General features: G+C 37.5%; 1 protein-coding gene and 1 long non-coding RNA gene across 23 annotated transcripts in view; one reads left to right on the top strand and one right to left on the bottom strand.

The window, feature by feature from the left end:
• The window catches only part of HMBOX1 (homeobox containing 1), a 182537-nt gene that overhangs the window by 110758 nt on the left and 51622 nt on the right, over positions 1-20157 (bottom strand). For all 22 annotated transcript variants that reach the window (XM_033229672.1, XM_033229706.1, XM_033229637.1 and 19 more), the window contains exon 2: positions 683-762. In XM_033229672.1, the coding sequence (XP_033085563.1) occupies positions 683-705 (23 nt within the window). In that variant the 5' untranslated portion in view covers positions 706-762. The remainder of the gene's footprint in view (positions 1-682; positions 763-20157) is intronic.
• The window catches only part of LOC117094368, a 165388-nt gene that overhangs the window by 98906 nt on the left and 46325 nt on the right, over positions 1-20157 (top strand). The window contains exon 3 of the long non-coding RNA XR_004441524.1: positions 18139-18204. This is a non-coding gene — a long non-coding RNA (uncharacterized LOC117094368). The remainder of the gene's footprint in view (positions 1-18138; positions 18205-20157) is intronic.

Genomic DNA, 20157 nt, shown 5'->3' with positions numbered 1-20157 from the left:
CATTAGACTCTAAAGATGCACTTAATGAGCTAATAGATACTCTGTCTTCTCTAATATCTGAAATTCCCGGAATACTTTTATTCAAAGGCCTATTTAATATGAACTGGTGGTTATAGTTCATATCCTAGCACAAAAACACTCTCAACACAATACCACTATCTCAATTTATATTTTCTGCCTGACTCCAAAGAAAGGCTAGCACATTAGCTAATAGGCTTAACTACATTATCATGCCCCCAGCAGGTAAAGGAAAATGGTTAAGGTGCTAGGAGTTTTCACACAAAAGGCAACATGAAGGTGTATGCTTCCAGTAGTCTGCTTGTCACAAGGAATCCAATACTAGCTCTCTTGAACTGTTAGCCATCTATCTTGGATGCTTCTAAGCTTTAAGCAGTTAAAAATAATAAGTAATTTTATATTCACTTTAAAATTAATGTCAAAATTCAAAGCTGAAAACAGAAATGGTGAGGGAAGGCTGATAGATTTAAAGATTCATTTCTCACCACATATCACAACACTTATTCACCTTAATGTCAAACAGGTATACCATTTGATTCATTTCCTAAAAAAACTTTTCAACTCTATGAACACCCATTGTCGAATCTGGATGATAATCATAATGACATCTTAACTTTATTAAAATGACTATGAAGATAAAAATCAAGAAGGACTTGATACTTACACCACTGGAAAGGAACTGAGCATACTTTACATGAGGCGGATCAATATCCTTTCCAGAGATGATCCGCGTTATCTACCATTCTGTAGAACAAAGATAGAAAATTGAGAAATATTTATGTTAATCAAGTGTTGAACAAAAATTTTAACTATATAACTTATGGATATCAAGAGTTGACACTAGCTAATCATGTTAAATATTATGTCTTCTGATTTGCATTCTACTGCTTTATTCACCATACAGTTTGATCCCTTTCAATTCAGACACAGATCTTCACAAAAAATGGTATTTACTATTCATTGTTTAGAAGCTAAAGATCATGAAGACAACTTATTAGCTGGTTAAAACCACAGCCATTGAGGCACCGATTTCCATTAACTCTAAGTTAAGATTATAAATTAGACAAAAGTTAAAAATGTTGATGTCAAAAACTCTCACATTAAAATACACATTCAGTACTGAATTACATTATGCATGGCCGAAGTGTCCAACAATGACTAATGATATATGCAAAATGTACAAGGTAAAGTTAGAAACCTTTCACATTTGTATATTCTAAATTGTAGCATTAATGAAGATCCTGTTGTAGATAATTTTCTTGCTGACTTAAAAGACAGGCCCAGGTGCGGTGGCTCACACCTGTAATCCCAGCACTTTGGGAGGCTGAGGCGGGTGGATCATCTGAGGTCAGGAGTTCGAGACCAGCCTGACCAACATGGCGAAACCCCAACTGTACTAAAAATACACAATTTGCCAGGCGTGCTGGCACATGCCTGTAATCCCAGCTACTCGGGAAGCTGAGCCAGGAGAATCATTTGAACCCAGGAGGCGGAGGTTGCAGTGAACCGAGATCGCACCATTACACTCTAGCCTGGGCCACAGAGCGAAACTCCATCTTGGGCTGGGGGGGTGAATCTGTCCTAAAAAAGTCGATATAAAGTACAAAATGAAACTACTGAAAATGTTCCTCATTGTAGTTCCTATGAAAAATAGTAAACCAAAGACACAAAAATGATTACTGGTCAAAACACATTTTTCACTATTTGCTCAAATTCAGTTAAAATATATGAAGCACCTGCTTGCCCTGGCATAGACACAAGAACCAAAATATGAGTAAGATATGGTCCCAACAGTACAGGAGCTTAGGAGCTCATTAAATGGCAGAAGGTGGGGAGAATAGAGACTAGGGACAAAAATTATAGACACGTCTCTCTCGAATAAAAAGTATAACATTAAAAAAAGACTAAAAATAAAACGTTTATATGAATAACAATCCAGAAACTAATTTAGGTTAGAGAGAACTAGGAAGATTTCTTAGAGTGAAATCTTATTTGAGGATTAGAATAAGACTTCCACAACATCAAGGCGTAGAGGGAGGTGAGAATCATTGGAGGAAAGATTCCAGGAAGAGGGAACAGTGAAAAGAAATTATGAGATTTATTTAGGTAATCAGTAGGCTTGTGTTGCTGGCCTTTAACATAGTATGTTAAAGTAGATGATCTAGAAGGGGATCCTGACCTTTATTCTGTAATCATGAGAACCATGCAACATGTTTACATGTAGTATGTTCAGCATGTAGCATGCACCATGAAAATAGAATAAAGGTCAGGATCCTCTTCTAGAAGGGATCCTTTGATAACTTCCATGCTAGGAAGTTATCATCAAAGACCCTCATTTAACAAACAAGAAAACAGATTAAGTCACTGATACAAATTTATGTAACCATAAGACACTGAATTTTGTCAGTTATATTTCAGACATAAATGAGCTTAAAATATTCTACAAAAACAAAATGTTCTAAAAACAGAGGACCAAGCAAACAAGATGTTATGAATTCTCTCAATTTCACAAAGCTCTTCTGGCAGAGGAGACAGATTATTTTTTTTCTAATTGACAGATGTTTTGAAGTTATTTTAAAAATAGATTAAGAACTAAATAAAAATGGGTATTAAGATCACATCCACACTGAGTGCAATGGCTTACACCTGTAATCCCAGCTACTTAGGAGGTTGAGGCAGGAAGATCGCTTGAGGCCAGGAGTTCAAGGCTAGTTTGGGCAACACAGTGAGTCCTCTGTCTCAAAAAAAAAAAAAAAAAAGAAACAAAAAAACAAAATACAATCACACTCATTTGAATGCCTATTATTTAAAAAATAAACATAAAACAATAAGTGTGGCAATGATGTGGAGAAAATGGAATTCTTGTATGTTACTGGCTGAAATGCAAAATGGTGAAGCCACTATGGAAAACAGTATGTCAGTTCCTCAAAAAACTAAATACAGAATTACCATATGATCCAGCGATTCCACTTTTGGACATTTATCCGAAAGAAGTGGAATCAGGCTGTGTTCATAGCAGCATTATTCACAAAAGCCAAAGGTGGGAATAACCCAAATGCCCACTGGCAGATAAATGGATAAATGAAATGTGATATATATACAAACAACAGAATATTGTCTCAGCCTTTAAAAGGAAGGAAGTTCTGACACAAAAACATGAATGAACCTTGAAGACGTTATGCTAAGTGAAACAACCCAATCACAAAAGGTCAAATATTAAATGATTCCATTTACATGAGGTACCTAGAGTAGTCAAATTCAGAGACAGAAAGTAGATTGGCAGGTAAAACGGGCATGGAATAATAAGAAGTTATTACTTAAGGAACAGAGTTTCAATCTGTGAGGATGAAAATATTCTGGAAATGGATGGTGGTGACTGCTGTATACTGTATGTATTTAATGACACTGAACTATATACGTTAAAATGGTAGATTTTATGTTATGCATATTTCAACACAATAAAAAAGTAGAACATGATAATAAAAACCTTATATTAAAAGGCATTAGGGATATAAATGTATGGATGCTGGATCACATTCAAGCACCTGGTCATAGAAAACAAGCAACCTATGAAAAAAAAAAAAAGAGAGGCCGGGCGTGGTGGCTCACGCCTGTAATCCCAGCACTTTGGGAGGCCAAGGCAGACAGATCGTGAGGTCAAGAGATCAAGACCATCCTGGCCAACATGGTGAAACCCCATCTCTACTAAAAACACCAAAATTAGTTGGGCGTGGTGGCATGCACCTGTAGTCCCAGCTACTCAGGAGGCTGAAGCAGGAGAATCGTTTGAACCTGGGAGGTAGAGGTTGCAGTGAGCCAAGATCATGCCACTGCACTCCAGCCTGGCGACAGAGCAAGACTTGGTCTCCAAAAAAAAAAAGAAAAGAAAATAGATTATACAATTATAAAATACACAGTTTATGACCAAGATATAAGAGTTACAAACACAAAGACCAAACAACATGAGAGGTAATAAAGCAAAAATCGTAACAACTTTAATAATTCTGTTTTTAAAAATATAAATGAGTTATTTAAGTATACCCTTTAGAATGAACAAATATAGTTGGAGAAAATTTAAAAAAGAGAAATTTGCTGTATTATCAATAAACATAATTTTAAAGATAAAAAGATATTTTGTAAACCTTCTAACAAAGAAGTTTTTTTTTTCCTTTGTCCATTACCATAATTGATCACAAACATGGTAAAACAAAAGGTTTAATTTCATATATATAATCCAAACAATCTAGGGAAAAATGTACAAAAATAACTACTTATAAACTACAAGATAATCATAAATAACCCTTGGATCAAAGAAGAAATCACAAAGGAAATTATGATCCACATAGCTATACACTGTGACAAAAAAAGAGGATTATTATTCATAACAAAAATCCAAGCCAGGAACGGTAGCTCATGCCTGTAATCCCAGCACTTTGGGAGGCCGAGGCAGGCAGATCATGAGGTCAGAAGTTCGAGACCAGCCTGGCCAACACAGTGAAACTCTGCCTCTACTAAAAATACAAAAATTAGCTGGGTGTGGTGGCACACACCTGTAATCCCAGCTACTCAGGAGGCAGAGGCAGAACTGCTTGAACCTGGGTGGCGGAGGCTGCAGTGAGCGACACTGCATTCCAGATGGGTGACAGAGCAAGACTCTGTCTTGAGGGGGAGAACAAAGAAAAAAAAACAGAAAACCCAAATGACCCAATAAAAGTTGTATTTAGAAGTAAATGTATGGCCTTAAAGACTTTAATATTTTAAAATTCATATTCTTACTGTTTTAAAATTTACAGCCTAAATATTTTTAAAAGTCAAAAGAAAAAACAGTATTTAAAAAACTAGAAAAATAAAATACTATACATCAAAATAAGCTAGAAAAATGAAACTAAGAAATACTAGTTGAAATTAATATAAAATGAAGCTACGGAAGGCATAAGTCCAAATGTTGGCTCTTTGAAAGACTATTAAATAATTACACAGAAAGTCTAATAAAGAAAAAAGAGAGAAAAAAACTGCTAAGATTCAGAATGAAAAGAAAAATACAGCCATAGTATCGGGGAAAAAAAATCCCTAAGAAATTATAAATGCAACCACATGACAATTCATTTAAAAACCCAAAAGAGAAAAATGATTTCCTAGTAAAACAGAATATATCAAAATTGACCAAAAAATAAATTCTTTAGTTGAACCAAATAGCGTAAAATAAAGGTAATTAAGAATCTATACAAAGAGGCATCAGAATCAGCTGAGTTCTCAGCAGAATCAATCTATTTTAAAAACAATTCTAATAATACTAAACTATAGAAAAATACAGGAAATGTTCCAATCCATTTTATGAAGCCAGAATTATTCAATAGCATACCTAATAAAGGTCATACACAGAACATACCATTTCACTTAAAAATTAAACATAAAAGTTCTAAGTAAAAACTCACATTAGACTATAGAGTGCAGGACATATGAGAAATAATACAGTAGTCCCCCACTTTATCTGCTGTTTTACTTTGGCTTTCTGTGGTTTCAGTAACCTGCAGTAACCATGGTCCGAAAATATTACGTGGAAAATTCCAGAAATAAACAATTTGTGAGTTTTAAAATTTGAGCGACTGTTAGTAACTTAGAAACCTCATGCCCCTCCTTCAGGGCATCCACACTGTAGACCCTACCTGCCCCTTAGTAACTTACTAGCTCTCTAGATTATCACACTGACTGTCCTGGTATCTAACAGTGCTCCTGTTTAAGTAATCCTTATTCTACAGAATGATGGCCCCAAAGCTCAAGAATAATGATGCTGGCAATTTCAATACACCAAACAGAAGCCAAAAGTGCTTCCTTTCAGTGAAAAGGTGAAAGTTCTCAATTTAAGTTAAAAAAAAAAAAACGTATGTTGAGGTTACTAAGAACTATAAGAATGAATCTTCTGTGAAACTGTGAAGAAGGAAAATGAAATCTGCACACAGTATACATAGAGTTTGATACTATCTGCAGTTTCAGGCATCTACTGGGAGTCTCAGAATGTATTCCCAGTGGATAAGGGGGGTTCACCGTATACCACTATAATCTACGCAGAAATGCAAGAGTGGTTCATTTTTAGGAATCAACATAATCCAATATGTCAACACATTTAAGGCAGAGAAATTATATGGTTATACCAATAGATGTTGAAAAGGCATTCAGTAAAACTTAGCAGCCATTTTAAAGAAAAAATTCTATGGAAAAGAAGGCTAGAAAAAAAACACTCTGGTAAAAACATAAGAAGGGCAAACATTATTCTAAACAGCAAAACACTAAAAGCATTTCAAATAAAATTAAGATTGCATGCACACACAATAAATATATAGAGTATATATGTGTGTAATTTCACTTTTATATGCATAAAATAATCTGTGGAAGAGATCCAATAACAGTGGTTACTTTGAATGCGGGGTTGGGAACTAGAGAGATTAAGGAGAGGAATGGGAAGAAAGCTGTTCATAGGAAGCTTTTTAAAAAAATTATTTTAACCATGTGATTATTATTACCTATTCAATAAATCAAATGAATAAAATTAGGAATTAGAGTGAGACGCCCACTAAATCCTTTATAAGTAAACACTGACTTAAAGTTTATAGGAAAAATGGTAAGACACAGAAAAGAATTAACTGGCAAAAACAATGGAATAAAAGAGAAAAATATCTTTTTGTCAATGATTTGGCAAAACAATGTCTAGAAAACTCAAGCAATTATATTGTCAAAAAACTGAAAATTAGCTGTGTGCAGTGGCTCATGTCTGTAATCCCAGCGGCTCAGGACACTGAGGCAAGAGGACTCCTTGAGGCCTGAAGTTCAAGACTATCCTGGGCAATATAGCAAAACCTCGGTATCTTTAAAAACAAAACAAAACCACAAAAAATAAACCTGAAATAAAAGAAAGTATCAAATTGAGATATGATACAATACATTTAAAAATAAAAGTTTCTCTAATTGAGCAGGAAACACCTAGAAAAAGAATGGGAAAGAGATTTTCATTGACAGTGGTAACCTTTCCCAATATTTATGAATAACTATATTGAGAAAGAAGCCGAAAAGGTTTTCCTTTCAATTTAAAAATAGGACCTAGGCTGGGCGTGGTGGCTCATGCCTGTAATACCAGCACTTTGAGAGGCTGAGGTGGGCCAACCACTTCAGGTCAAGAGCTCGAGACCAGCCTGGCTAACATGGTGAAACCCTATCTATACTAAAAATACAAAAATTAGCTGGGCATGGTGGCCAGGTAGTGGGCATAGTACCCAAGTTATTTTTTTTCAACCTTTGCCCCCCATTTCCTCCTTCCCCCATCTTGGAGTCTCCAGTGTCTACTGCTCTCATCTTTACATGCATGTGTACCCAAAGTGTAGCTCCCACTTATAAGTGAGCATGTGGTATTTAATTTTATTTCTGCATTAATTCACATAGGATAACGGCGTCCAGCTGTACCCACCTTGCTGCAAAGGACACAATTTTGTTCTTTTTTTATGGGTAGTATTCCATGGTGTAAATGTACATTTTCTTTATCCATTCCACTGTTGAAAGGGACCTAGGCTGACTGCATGTCTTTGCTATTGTGTATAGTGCAGCGATGGACACATGGGTGCATGTGTCTTTTTGGTAGAACAATATATTTTCCTTTGGGTTTATACCCAAAGGAAATAAAAGGATATTTTATTTATATATATCCTGGCAATTAACCAGCAAAAATATTGGAATAAAGGAGAAAAATATCTTTTTGTCAATGATTTGGCAGAATACTAAAATACTAAATATTTATTTATATAATATCCTTTTATTTCTTCACACACACATACACATATACATACACACACACACATACTGGAGATATATATACTGGAAATATATATATACTGAAGATATATATATATACTGGATATATATATATACTAGAGAGAGAGATATATATACTAGAAAATACATATACTGGAAATACTGTGTGTGTGTGTGTATATATATATATATATATATATACTGGAGACAGAGATATATATACTGGAATTGCTGAGTAGAATTTTTCCACTTTTAGTTCTGTGTTTCTTTTTTTTTTTGAGATGGAGTCTGGCTCTGTCACCTGGGATGGAGTGCAGTGGTGCAATCTCGGCTCACTGCAAACTCCACCTCCTGGGTTCAAGTGATTCTCCTGCCTCAGCCTCCCGAGTAGCTGGGATTACAGGCGTGCACCACCACATCCAGCTAATTTTTGTATTTTTAGTAGAGACAGGGTTTCACCGTGTTGGTCAGGCTTGTGGGGAACTCTTGATCTGAGGTGATCCGCCCGCCTTGGCCTCCCAAAGTACTGGGATTACAGGCATGACCCACCACGCCCAGCCTATTTTTGGTTCTTTGAGGACTCTCCAAATTGCTTTTCACAGTGCCCTTGCCAACATCTGTTGTTTTTTGACTTTTTAAATAATGGCCATTCTGACTGGCATGGCATGGTATCTCATTGCAGTTTTGATTTGCATTTCACTGATGACTAGCGATGATAAGCATTTTTTCATGTTTGCTGGCTGCTTGTAAGTCTTCTTTTGAGAAATGTCTGCTCATATCTTTTGTCCACTTTTTAATGGGGTTAGAGCAGACAGTTTAAAATTGCGCAAAAGAAGAAAACCAAAAGTGCACTTCTAACCAGAGAAGTCAAAAGCCAGTGTAATGAAATCAATATGGCACTGGTACAGAAATGGACACACAAAGAGGCAGGACAGAATAAAGATCTTAATTATAGATTACAGCAAGTACGGCACAATCTGCTATCAAAGGTTACATTTTAATTCAGCAGGAGAGAATAAATATTTTTTAAAATTATAATAGAAAAACTGGTTATCATCTAGCAAAAAAAATTGCATTTTAATCTTACATTATATGTACAAAATAAGTATCAGGCAAAATAAAGACAAAAGTAAAAAATCACAGTAAAACATCTACAACAAAATTTAGAAGATGACAGGTCTTGTAGATATGCTTAACAAAGACCAGAAACGGCCGGGCGCGGTGGCTCAAGCCTGTAATCCCAGCACTTTGGGAGGCCGAGCCGGGCGGATCACGAGGTCAGGAGATCGAGACCATCCTGGCTAACACGGTGAAACCCCGTCTCTACTAAAATATACAAAAAATTAGCCAGGCGAGATGGCGGGCGACTGTAGTCCCAGCTACTCGGGAGGCTGAGGCGAGAGAATGGCGTAAACCCGGGAGGCGGAGCTTGCAGTGAGCTGAGATCCGGCCACTGCACTCCAGCCTGGGCGACAGAGCGAGACTCCGTCTCAAAAAAAAAAAAAAAAAAAACAAAGACCAGAAACTTCAAAAGATAAACAAAAGGTTAAAAATTCCCTATTATGAAAAAAAAAAAACGAAGCAGTTAAACTGAAAAAATATGACATGTAGAGAAAGAGCAGATCCAAGTTATCAAGTTTACTCAAAAAATTCTCAAATGCACTAGAAGTCAAGGAAATAACAGTTTAACAATGAGATATCACTTCAGTAAAAATTTAAAAGATATATCTTCAATAATGCTACCATATTTCTTTTTTTTTTTTTTTTTTTTTTTTTTTTTTTTGAGGCGGAGTCTCGCTCTGTCTCCCGGACTGGAGTGCAGTGGCCGGATCTCAGCTCACTGCAAGCTCCGCCTCCGGGTTTACGCCATTCTCCTGCCTCAGCCTCCCGAGTAGCTGGGACTACAGGCGCCCGCCACCTCGCCCAGCTAGTTTTTGTATTTTTAGTAGAGACGGGGTTTCACCGTGTTAGCCAGGGTGGTCTCGATCTCCTGACCTCGTGATCCGCCCGTCTCGGCCTCCCAAAGTGCTGGGATTACAGGCTTGAGCCACTGCGCCCGGCCAATGCTACCATATTTCATTGGTCTAAATGTGATTATGACATCATTTGGAAAGAAATATTGTGATATATATTAAAATTTAAAGAACTTACACCTTTAATTTAGCAATCCTACTCCTGAGAATCGATTCTACAGAAATAAAAGTAACCATACATAGGGATATATACACAGGAACATCACCTACTTTCCAATTTCTTTTTTTTTTTCCTAGTCAGTCTCATTCTGTACCCCAGGTTGGACTGCAGTGGCGTGATCCTGGCTCACTGCAACCTCTGCCTCCCAGGTTCAAGCGATTCTCCTGCCTCAGCCTCCCCAGTAGCTGGAACTACAGGTGCCCACCAACATGCCCGGCTCATTTTTGTATTTTTAGTAGACACAGGGTTTCACCACATTGGCCAGGCTGGTCTCAAACTCCTGACCTCAGGTGATCCACCTGCCTTGGCCTCCCAAAGTGCTGGGATTACAGGCATAAGCCACCATGCCCAGCCCCAATTTCTTATCTCTACAAAGCATTGTTTCAATCAATACAGAAATGGCTAAATAAATTACAATACACTTTGATCAATTAACATAAATCCAATCATTAAAAAGAATTAGAGTTTTATCAAGTGGTTTGGTAAAATTTATTTAATGCAGTGTTGTGTAAAAAACAAAATGCTATTTTAAGAAAGCATAATATGATCAGGTTTTAAAAAAGAAAACTACAACGAAAATATCCCTTTATATGTGTGTTCTGACGTCGGTTTGCGTATCTAAAGGCATACATACATATGCACATCTCTATGTACAAGAGCATAGAAGAAAAGAACAGGTGAGCAACACACAATGGAACCGGGGTGAAGAATGGGTGTGCGTATAGGATATGATCAGGAAGGAAAAGTGAATGGCCTGGGAGGCCAAGGAATGAAGGAGGTAAAGAAAAAAAACAACTTGAGAAGAAAAAAAAAAAAAGACTATACTTTTTAAAAAGTATATGGCCACATTTACATATATATGTATATGTAACAAATATATATATGCATATTTGATAAAATTATAAAAATTCCTACCATCAGAAATAAACTTTTAATTACCAAAGGACTAGAACTGTCAAAATATTACATGAAGTCAAGTTGAGCAATGAAGACGCCTACCATCAACAATGTTGACCTCTAAAGAAAACTATCATCAAGAAAAATCTGTTAGGAATAAGAACCTGTCCATACTGTATTGCCTGCAGGTGGCACAATGGCTCATTCTACTCTAGTTCTTCTCTTGAATATAAAAAGTAATTACTGTATAAGGTACAGAAAAAAGTAAACTTTGAAAAACATAAAATGAAAGGTAAGCTGACCTCCCACCCCAAACTCCTTCTTCTTTTCCATCCACACACCATACAGTTTCTTGTCATCCGTCCTTCTTCATACATCTTTGTACACATGTATTAGGGTAAAATACTAGCAGAACAATTGTTGTGACAGAGTATATACATTTTAAGTTATGACAGATTTTGTCAAATCGCCTCCCAAAGAGGCACCAGTTTATACGCCCATCTTCAAAAAATGCTGCATTGTGAATCCAGTATGTTAGTGGTGACTTAAAATTGAATTTACATTGTACAGCTTGGCATAGATGTGTTTCACTCAATAATGGTACACACAGAAAGGGCAGAATATTTAAATCAGGGAAGAAAGAAATATTAAGAATGTAAGGCTTCTGGAAGAAAGCAAAGAATTAAGAAAGGGTGGCACAGGCAGCAAGTAAGCCATCATTGGGAGAGATGACAGGGTATACTACAGAGACCAACTAGTAAGACCCTTAAGTCCAGATTTGGATACTAAAAAAGAATCCCCAAAAGTTTAAACACCATTACAGAGCCCCTTTTACTGCTCTTTTATTCTCTTACACAGAACCCAATTTTACCCATCTAAAATATCTATAAAAATAAAACCAAAAAAGTTTAAAATAGAAAAGTATGCAGTGCTCAGAATCCCATAAATTAGACATTATTGGTACTTTCAATTTACAGACTAGAATATGAACCTCCTTCCTGACTAGCTATAAATTTTTTAAAAATACATATATACATAAATATAAAAATAAACACAACTCATAGAGGAAAAAATATCATAAAACTCCAGCAGGATAAAAAGAAAAGTGAACATCCTCTCCCCTAAGCTCTCAGTGCTACTGACCAAAGATAAATACCACGCTTTCCTGTGAATCCTTACAAAAATAAAAACAAAGATACAAAATATGCATAGGCCTGCATATAGCTAACATACAACTCTATTTTTAACTGGTGGTTCTTTAAAATCAGTTATTATTACGAAAATTTGCAAACATGTGAAAGAGCAGAAAGAGGAGACAGTTAATGAACGCTTATATAACTATCACCCAGCTGGAACAATGAGCAAATCATGGCCAATCTTATATCCCTTCCTCTCCCTGCTCCAAGAGGTATTCTCAAACAAATTCCAGGTATCAGATATCTCATCATTTTAACATGTAAAATTCTTAGCAAATGCCAATGTTTGGTTTCCAAATCCAGACTAGACATAGGAACTTAAAAAGTGGTTGGGAGAGTATAAAAAGGCTTAACCACTGGGGAAAAAAAAAAAATGATAGCTACCAGTAGAGAAGAAAATAAAGTAAATGAAAACAACTATTTAATTATAGCTACACATAACAGTGACTCATCAAGAAGTTAAAGTCATGTTTAGGATCTTTGTTTTAAACAGGCAGGAAACTATGTTTTTTAAAGCTAAAATGGCTAAAAGACAAGTTTACCTTTTAGGAAGTTAATCAGAAGGTATTGCACTCATGCCAAATGGTTTTTCCCTCAAACAATACCCAATAAAAGAGGCCTTACTACATTTAGCTGTGACTTGAGAGACAGACACATGGAGGGTCTGGGGTGAAGGATGGTTGGTGACACAAGGAAAACACATACCATAGAAACAGGAATTAAAAATGATAATTAAAATATGAATCTCTCAAATAATGCCTCTTGATAGTTTAAAATGGTAAAGAAAAACTACTACCACCATTTAATGAACACTTCTTTGGGTCAGACACTCACTGGGAAATAAGTACTTTACACTTAATAGCTCATTTAATCTCAGAATCCCTTCAGGTTGGTAATTAAGACAAGACACTACTTGCCCAAGGTCAATCAGCTAACGGACTTCCCTTTTCTTAGCAGAACTGTAGTTCTGCTATAGTAGGCTTCACCTTTCTCAAAATGTAAGATTCAAATACTATTTGTTATCATTTCTCTGGAGCAAATGTTTACTTCTGATAAGTACTATGCAAGAAGTCAAGCATCATTATGATTTGTGATTAAAATTACATATATCACATATCATGGATATTTTTATTCCAAAAGAATTATTACATATAGTACTTGTCAAAAATTGATAGACCTATAATCATGTAGCCTTTCCTACACTTCCAGTGACCAGAAAGTGTACTGGAGAGTTTTACTGATAAAGATCTTCCTTTTATAGTTTCTAAAATTGTTTCCTGCAACTTCAACCTATTCATCTGGCTGGACTGATAATGATTAAATATCTTTTTTCTTCCACAAGTCAGCCTTTTTAAAAATCAGCATAATCTTTGCAAATAGTCTCCATGTTAAATATTCTTTGTCCTGGCTGGGCATGGTGCCTAACGCCTGTTATTCCAGCACTTTGGGAGGCCCAGGTGGCCAGATGGCTTGAGGGTCAGGAGTTCGAGACCAGCCTGGCCAACACGGTGAAACCTTGTCTTTACTAAAAATACAAAAATAAGCTGGGCATGGTGGCGGGGGCCTGTAATCCCAGCTACTCGGGAGGCTGAGGCAGGAGGATCGCTTGAACCCAGGAGGTGGTGGCTGCCGTGTCGAGATCATGCCACTGCACTCCAGCCTGGGCGACAGAGTGAGACTCCGTCTCAAAAATACAACTAAATAAATAAATATTCCTAGTTCTGATTCCAGTTGGATATGGTTTTCTACTTTTCTTTTCTTTTTAAGATAGGGTCTTTCTCTGTCACCGAGGCTGGAGTGCAGTGGCACCATCACAGCTCACTGCAACCTCAACCTTCCAGGCTCAAGCAATCCTCCTACCTCAACCTTCAGAGTAGCTGCGACTACAGGTACATGCCACAATGCCCAGCTGAATTTTTTAAAAAACTTTTGTAGAGACAGGGATCCCACTATGTTGTCCAGGCTGGTCTCAAACTCCTGATTGGGCTCAAGTGATCCTCCTCCCTTGGCTTCCTAAAGTGCTGGGATTACAGGTGTGAGCCACCACGCTCAGCCTGGTTTTCTCATTATCTTGACTGCCTTCTTCAGATGTGCATGTCAGAGTTTACCTCAAAAAGTGGCTCCCCAAATTCAGCACAAAACTCCTGCAGAGAGCCTAACCAGAGCAGAATGCAACGAACCTATCAATTCTCTGGGCCCGTACTTTAAAATTATATTCGGTACTTTCTCTCATCACCACATCATTTTTTTGTATATTAGATGTGCAGATAACCCTTATGTCTTTTGCACATTCATTCAAGAAGCATTGATTAAACATGTACGATGCAACCACACAAGCTTCTCTTTTTTCCAGGCTTCCTTTTCCTAAACTCAGCTTTTGTTGTTGTTGTTAAGCAAAATAGTCTTATTTTCACTTTTTCCTCTAAGCAGGCATTACCACTTGACATATTATATATTGATTTTATTTGTCTATTATCTATATCTGCTCCTAAAATATTATTTGGGCCGGGCATAGTGGCTCACACCTGTAATCCCAGCACTTTGGGAGGCTGAGGTGGGCGGATCATGAGGTCAAGAGATCGAAACCATCCTGCCAACAAGGTGAAACCCTGCCTCTACTAAAAATATAAAAATTAGCTGGGCGTAGTGGCATGCGCCTGTAGTTCCAGCTACTCGGGAGGCTGAAGTAGGAGAACCGCTTGAACCCAGGAAGTGAAGGGTGCAGTGAGCCGAGATCGCCTCACTGCACTCCAGCCTGGCAACAGAGCGAGACTCCGCTCAAAAAAAATAAACAGGCCGGGCACAGTGGCTCACGCCTGTAATCCCAGCACTCTGGGAGGCCGAGGCGGGTGGATCACAAGGTCAGGAGATCGAGACCATCCTGGCTAACTCGGTGAAACCCTGTCTCTACTAAAAATACAAAAAATTAGCCGGGAGTGATGGCGGCCACCTGTGGTCCCAGCTATTCGGGAGGCTGAGGCAGGAGAATGGCGTGAACCCGGTGGGAGTTTGCAGTGAGCCGAGATCGCACCACTGCACTCCAGCCTGGGCGACAGAGCGAGACTCCGTCTCAAAAAAAAAAAAATAATAATAATAATAATAATAATAAATAAAATATCTGGAACATAACAGGCACTATATTATTTGCTGAACTAATTCACGAATAGAGAGAAGAGTTTAAAACATCACATTCTTTATGGCTTCTGGACAAGAGGCTCCAGGCTACTGCTAGATGATCTTAGAGCTTTATCAATAAACATAGGTAATCAGAAAAGCCGTATGACTGCCACATATCCTCCAGAATTTACTGTAATAGTCTAGTACAGGAATTACAGGTCTTGATTACTTTAAAATACATGGTGGCTTTTACTGTTGATCTCAATTATGTTCCCTACTTTTTTCTATTCTAAAATATGTAATCTGAAATAGAAATATATATTCCTCTATTATCAATAGTAAGTAACTGGTAAACTCTGTTGAACTATGCTAGGAAATATCAGAGAATACTCATCCCTAGGTCAGAGCTGAGCTACCATCTCTATCTCTACACAGTTGTGCCTCTAATGTACTGACTCCAACCATGATTACCTTCAAGGATAGTCAGTTTAAATGTCACTTCCCTTGTGGCTTCACTGTTTCAGAAAGAGTTGTAACTGTACAATCTGTGGTTTGACTTCAGATCTTCAGATTCGTCTAAATTCAAAATATATCTAAGGAGCCGCCACTGTTTATAATATACTACTTAGCATTCCCTTCTATGGAAATCTCAGGGTGCTCCCTTCCCATAGGGTCATTACTGTTAAGTTATATGTGAACCTATTCCATTCTTACTGAATTACAGTACAAATGTATTATAGCAGGTAGAACTCTCTCTCCATGTCAGTTTAGTGCAATTGTTCTCAAACTGTGCTGTACATCAGAATCACATGTAAGTCTTTTATAAGCATAGTATCCCCAGGCAACTCTGGACTTACTGAATCCAAACTAGAGGTGGGGGTCCAAGAGCACTTTGGGAGGCCGAGACGGGCGGATCACGAGGTCAGGAGATCGAGACCATCCTGGCTAACACAGTGAAACCTCGTCTCTACTAAAAAATATAAAAAATTAGCTGGGCGCGGTGGTGGGCGCCTGTAGTCCCAGCTACTTGGGAGGCTGAGGGAGGAGAATGGCGTAAACCCAGGAGGCGGAGCTTGCAGTGAGCTGAGATCCGGCCATTGCACTCCAGCCCAGGCGACAGAGCGAGACTCCGTCTCAAAAAAAAAAAAAAGAAAAGAAAAAAAAAATATGCTCTATGGATTTCATGATGGTTACGTAACTGTGAATATAGTAAAATTCATTGACCTGTATACTTTAAATGGGTAAATTGTATGGTATGTGAATTATATCTTATTAAAGTTATTTCAAAAAGTGGAGAGAAAAAAACATATTCCCCGGCCGGGCGCGGTGGCTCAAGCCTGTAATCCCAGCACTTTGGGAGGCCGAGACGGGCGGATCACGAGGTCAGGAGATCGAGACCATCCTGGCTAATACGGTGAAACCCCGTCTCTACTAAAAATACAAAAACTAGCCGGGCGAGGTGGCGGGCGCCTGTAGTCCCAGCTACTTGGGAGGCTGAGGCAGGAGAATGGCGGAAACCCAGGAGGCGGAGCTTGCAGTGAGCTGAGATCTGGCCACTGCACTCCAGTCCGGGCGACAGAGCGAGACTCCGCCTCAAAAAAAAAAAAAAAAAAAAAAAAAAAAAAAAAAAAACATATTCCCCATGAAAGGCAGAGAATAATGGACTCTTAAAATTCTGCCTTTATACTTATGTTATGTCATATCCCACAATATTAAGTGTTATTAGATAAATTCAAAATATAATTGATAGGTCATCCTTTTAAACAGAAATTCACATCTGGAAAAATTCATTCTTTACTTGATAAACTAAAACAAAATACAAAAATGCTACACTAAGTGGTGCCAACTGCCCTCCTTAGCAGGTTCTTTTATCTATAACCTTCTCTCCAATCCTTCTGCTATCTTACTTGAGACTCTTTCTGTTGTACTAATGTAATGATTTCCAACCACTCTCCCTACCTTCCGTCCTATTCTTGTTTTACATCGTTAACAAAGTAATCTTCCTCAAATGAAAAACTGGGAGTTGGATAAAATAAGAGATTACAAAGAATAAGATTTTACGCAACACTGTTGTGTGTTTGACCTCAGGTTCTACCATTTGTTAGCAGTTTGATCTGGTACAAATGTCTTAATCTTGTTAAGCCCTCATTTCCTCTTCTGTAAACTGTGGACAATGATATCTTCCTCAAGGGATCCATATGAGAATTAAAGATACAGTAGAAGAAGCTCCTAAAGTAGGCACCTAGAAATGTTAGCACTTTTGCCTCTTTGAAAGTTTGAAGCATTAACCTCTCTAAAAGCTATCACATCTTTAGGGAAACCTCTTAAGGAGGATAAAGTCACAGGAGGTAGTATTTGTAACAAAAATAACAACATTGGAATGGCCTATTGAGAACACTTGCTTTTGAGTGGGGGAGTTTATTTGCAGAATCAAACTATGATGAGAAAGTTGTTTCCTAAATATGCAGAAATCCAGAGCTAGGCATGTATCTCTCAGCCAAGAACTGCTTGGATGAGACTTGCTTTCCCCCAGCAACTGCAGGGACTCATTGTCCCGAGTTTCTTTCCAAAATTCAGGTTTTTACAGTGCCTCTAATGAATCTTTTAATTATTCTAATTATGAATAAATTACTATTTGAGAAAAAGAATCAAAGCAGTAGTTTCTAACCACCTTGAAGGAATTACCTTTTTCTTCCCAATAACTGTGTAATCACTTTTGATGGATTGGAAACAGGTCCAACAAGAGGAAGAGAAGAAATGATTAGTGACAATTGTACACCTCTCTCCAGTGGGAATTTCTAAAAACTAAAATAAGGATATAGTACTGGAGACCCACCAGGTTAAGATTTTTGATCCAATGGGAATAGTAATCCAATGCTTGGAAACTTGTAGCTCAAGTTCTTAATTCCTTTTCCAGGACCTCACAGAACAAACCACATTCAAAGGATGCCATGAATGACTTCAGACAGAAAACCTTTTATTGGTAAGCTTTATTTTATTAATAATACTTAACCAATATCAATGATCATGCTCTCCTGCTCCTTCAAATAATGACCAGACTCTAGAAAGAATCTTGGTAGAGATCATGAAGAGAACATAACAAATGTCTGTATTTTCTGTTTCTAGTTGCTAAAATTCTAAGTCTACACTTACAAAATAGAAATGCTTGTTGGATTTATAGGATATGAATAATTAAATGAACAGAAATGCAGTATTTGAATCTCATGATTCTGTATATTGTGACTAAAAAACATCAAGGGTAAAGGAAACTCCAAATAAAGATTTCAGAAGACAGACAATGATGATATGCAGAACTGAATATTGTAAAAATCAGTGGACCATCTAGGGGCAATATCTAGCCTGCAGCAGATGATGCGAGACTAGAATATGCAGAAAGTCAGAGCTAGAGAAACAAGCCAAGAATGTGTCTCTGTAGGTACAACAGTAGAGGGCAGAAACTCCTGGCTTAGGGGGCTGGATCAATCCTGTGGATGTATATTGACCTACACAGTATTTAAAAGTTGGGAGGCTGCATATAAATATTGAGGCTTCTGTTTTTATAGAAGAAGAAGTGCAGCATCTGTCACCACTGAGTTTGTAATCCCTCATGTAATCCCTTGATACAGGACATGCACCTTTCAGTTCACCACAGGGCAGAGTGACAGTGGTCACCCCACCATCTCTAGACAACAAGTATCAACTGCCATTTATCACTGAAGGTTATACTGTGGTTTGTCCCATGCAAGAGACGTAATTCTTTACACTTATGTGTCTATGAGAAGTGTTAACAGGGTTCGGAGCATGCCACCCCAAAATATGTTACTTTGGCATATTGATTATCTTGAGTTAAGGGCACTAGAAAAACAGCAGATACAAGAAGGCATTCTGACCCTCCTTTCCTTCCTGAAAGCAGAAGATAGCATTTCCATGTGAAAGGTGCCCTCCCTGTACCAGGAGGAAGGAAGACATTCTTATCACCAGAACCTGGGAGTTGAGGACAAGAGAAATCTGTACAAACAAACCTTGTCAAACTAACCCTTATCTGCCTAGTCAGTTTTCCACGACAAACTGCTCTAGTCCATATCCCTCTGCCTTGTCATGTTTTCACAATTTACTACTCTTTGTCTACTCAGTATATAAGCTTTTGGTCCTCACTGCTTCCTTGGGTCTTCATTTTCTTGTGAGGGCTCCCATGTACATGTAAATTATTGAAAACAATTTGTATGCGTTTTCTCTTGTTAATTTACATCAGTTTAATCCTTAGGCCCAGTCAGAGACCCTAAATATACACAGAAGAAATTTTACCTCCCCTATAGTGTGAAACAAAACAATCTATTTTTTTCCCGTTATACCTGGTCCACTTACTTATATTGTCTGGGCACTTCCTGAACAATCATCAAATAAAATCAGATGGTGATGAAGCAGTTCACAAAAAGCAGGAGTCTAGAGTAGAAGCTAGGAATCAGACAAAACAAAAGCCAAAAAGCCAGACAAAGCCCCTCAGAGTTTAGTAACTGAAAAGATAGCAGGATCCAAATTACAATGCACACAACTTTTAACCCAGCAATGCCAGTAGTAGAGATTTATGCTACAGATACACTCATAAGCAAAATAATTTATGTTCAGTATAATTCTTTGTAGTATTATTTGTAACACCAAAAGATCAGAAAACACCCTAAATGTCACCATTAGGGGACTACATAAATAAGTTACAGTATAACCATACAATGCAACTATAAAAAAAAAATAAGAAAATTCGTTATGTGCTAATATGAAACAGACTCCAAGAGAAAAGAACAAGGAGCTGAATATACATATGTCAGTTGTGAAGGAGCAGCAGGAGGAAAGTGGGGAAGAATATAAATAACTATATATAGATTTGTTTTTACACATGCATGAAATATTTCTGGAAGGATACAGAAGAAAGTGGTAGTAT

Source organism: Trachypithecus francoisi, unplaced genomic scaffold (assembly GCF_009764315.1).
Source record: "Trachypithecus francoisi isolate TF-2019V2 unplaced genomic scaffold, Tfra_2.0 Contig01440, whole genome shotgun sequence".
Classification (NCBI taxonomy): domain Eukaryota; kingdom Metazoa; phylum Chordata; class Mammalia; order Primates; family Cercopithecidae; genus Trachypithecus; species Trachypithecus francoisi.
This window is presented reverse-complemented; position numbering and strand designations above follow the sequence as displayed.